The sequence below is a fragment of the Geospiza fortis genome, unplaced genomic scaffold, assembly GCF_000277835.1.
Source record: "Geospiza fortis unplaced genomic scaffold, GeoFor_1.0 scaffold1001, whole genome shotgun sequence".
Classification (NCBI taxonomy): domain Eukaryota; kingdom Metazoa; phylum Chordata; class Aves; order Passeriformes; family Thraupidae; genus Geospiza; species Geospiza fortis.
Window position 1 is genome coordinate 11,222 of NW_005055200.1, and position 2,843 is coordinate 14,064.

Below are 2,843 nucleotides of genomic sequence, written 5' to 3' on the forward strand. Positions count from 1 at the left end.
GCAATGGGGCGTGGGGGATGCAGCAATGGGGCATGGGGGGATGCAGCAATGGGGCATGGGGGATGCAGCAATGGGGTGTGGGGGGATGCAGCAAGGGTGCAGTGCTGGCTGTGGGTGCCCCTCTCTATGGAATCAGGACGCCCCCCAATGAGAGGAGAGGAAATGACGTATCTGACTCCACTGATATCAGAAGGCTAATTAATTGCTTTATTATACTGTGTTATTCTATATTGTATTACACTATATTACACCTAAACGGAATCTGCCAAGCACTCAGCTCTGCACACACTGCACAGAATCTCGTGACTGTCACCCAACAGTCCTGACACACACACACATACACCTGGCCCCAACAGGCCAAGGAAACAAAACACCATCACTCTGGGAAACAATCTCCATACTGCATTCTACTTCTGCACAAACACGGGCACAGCAAATGATAAGAATCGTTTTTCCTTTCTCTGAGGTTCAGAGAATGTAAAACCCAGAAATATTCTTGGGAAGAATTGTGCCTTGCTTTTCTCTGTGAGGAGAAATGTGGCGACACCTCCCGAGGGGCCTCCTGCACTCCTCAGGCTGATCCTGCTCCCAGCAGCAGCAAGGAGTGAGGATCAGCCTGGATCCCCCCACAGAGCACCTCCAGCCATTCCCACTGCCAAAACCCACCCTGGCAGCCCCTGCTGCCCTGCTCCTCCTGCTCAGCCCAGCTTCTCCAGCACCCCTGCCTCAGGCTGGAAATGGGGGTGTGTGTTCTATTCCCATCTGTTAGAGATGGGGCAAAAACCCACAGATAACTGCTCAAGGGACAGAAGAGAGCTGCTCCACAGACAGGAACAGAACACGCACTCCCATTTCCAACCTGAGACACGGGGATGAGCTGGGGGTGTTCCCAGCTCCCTCTCCCATCCACGGGAGGTCTGAGGGATATTCAGGATATTCTGTCCATGGGGCAGTTTTCTTTATCTCTGCCACAGCCAATGCTCCCTCCAGGAGATCTCTGCTGTCCATGGCCACTGAGTGTCCCTGCAGGGCTGATCCAATTCCAGCATCCCATGGGAGATGCTGCGCCCAGGGGAGGAGCCAAGCATTCCTACCTGGATCCAATCTGAGCCTGGAGCAGCACAGCAGCCTTTGCCCACTGCATTGCCAGAGGAGCAGCTTTCTGCTGCCCTGCATTGCCAGAGGGAGCCCAGGCCCATCTGCAGCAGCCCTGGAGCTGCAGAGGAAAACTCCCCCCTTGTGCAGGATCCCTGCTCCAGCAGCAGCACAGCTGGCACTGCAGGAGGGCTGAGCCCCCATGGGATGGGGCTGTGCCACCCCTGACACACAGGGGGCAGGGCATGTTCTCACTCTGTCAATGGTGGGGTTTTTTTATACTATTACATTTGCATTTTTAATTTTCCTAATAAGAACTGTTATTCCTGCTCCCACATCTTTGCCTGAGAGCATTTTAATTTCAAAAGGGGGGAAGGGGTTTACATTTTCCATTTCAGGGGAGGCTCCTGCCTTCCTCAGCAGACACCTGGCTTCCCAAACCAAGCCCATGCCTACCTGCCCCACCATGGTCTTGGCCAGCACCTCAGCTCGCCGCGGGCCGCTCAGCATGTCGGCCGCCTTGAGGAAGATCTGAGCCCGGTCCTGCACGGGCTTCAGGTCCCACTCCTTCCTGGCTGCCAGGGCAGCGTTAATGGCTTTGTTAATGAGCTCCTGTGGAGGCAAAGGGGAAAAGGCAGCAAGGAGGAGCCTCTCCGGTTCCTGCCCTGTCGCTACAGGACACGAAAGAACACAAGCGCACACCGCTGTTCTCAAGGTGAAGAAAAAAGGGAAGTTTATTTTCTGACTCTAACATTTATAGTTTTTTAAGAGTGACTGGATAGCAGGGTGACAGTGCCACCTCTCCAATGACACTGGACAAACCAACAGTCTATCAACCTTTTCTTCTTCTACAAAGGAATGTAAAACAATGAGTTATTTACAGGAAGTGTGTGAGGAAGTTTGCTACAAGAATGTCAACATCAGAAGGCTTAGAAAATCTTAAAAAAACAGAACAACACTGCCCACCACCAGGTCACAGGGAAAAGCGAGGGGTCACCCACCCCAGGCACTGATCACTGGGGCCATCACAACCCCGAGTCTGCAGCTCCTGGTGGGCTTGTTCCAGAATCCCTGGGGCTTGGAAAGGCTCCTGGAGCTTCCCTGCTCACAAAATGCATTGCACTTGCTAAACCAAGGCCAACTGCTGCTGCTTCCCCAAAAAACCAGCCAGGAAGAGGGGGGACAGAGAGTGCACTCACCTTGCTGGCGTAGCAGTACTTGGCCACCTTGTGGGCATGGTTAAAGGGCTGGGAAGAGAAGAAGAGGCTCTGTAGGAACCAGTCCAGGGTGCTCCTGCAGGGACCCCCCTGCTCCGTGCTCCCCCACTCAGCGAGACCCCCCTGACTCACCGAGAGCTGGTACCTCACCGTGGGGGTCCACACCTCCTCCCCCCCGATGACACACGGGATGTCCTCGGTCTTGTCCTTCAGCTCAGCCAGGGCCTGGCAGAGAGGAGAGCGTGGTGGGAGCAGCTCCCAGCGCCTCCGGCTGCCCTCCATCCCCCTCCCCACGGGCACAGGGAACTGGGAACAGGCTCCGGGCACGGGCTGCCCACAGGGAAGGAGCAGGAGCTGGGCAGCCAGGGGCTGTCACACCAGGGAGAGCCTGGGGCCGCCCTGCAGCACCGCCCAGGGCCCCCCCAGCCCCAAAACCCCCAAATCCTGGCACTGCTGCCTTCTCCCCAGTCCCAAACTGGTCCAGCGGGTCCAGGGACCCCCCAAGCCCGCTGTCCCCAGTCCCCAACTGGT

General features: G+C 56.2%; 1 protein-coding gene across 1 annotated transcript in view; it reads right to left on the bottom strand.

The window, feature by feature from the left end:
- Window positions 1-2,843, bottom strand: part of ALDH4A1 (aldehyde dehydrogenase 4 family member A1) — a 13,260-nt gene that overhangs the window by 7,438 nt on the left and 2,979 nt on the right. The window contains exons 3-5 of the mRNA XM_031065756.1: window positions 2,445-2,642; window positions 2,295-2,342; window positions 1,440-1,707 (exon numbers count right to left, since the gene is read on the bottom strand). Coding sequence (XP_030921616.1) covers window positions 1,440-1,707; window positions 2,295-2,342; window positions 2,445-2,642 — 514 coding nt within the window. The remainder of the gene's footprint in view (window positions 1-1,439; window positions 1,708-2,294; window positions 2,343-2,444; window positions 2,643-2,843) is intronic.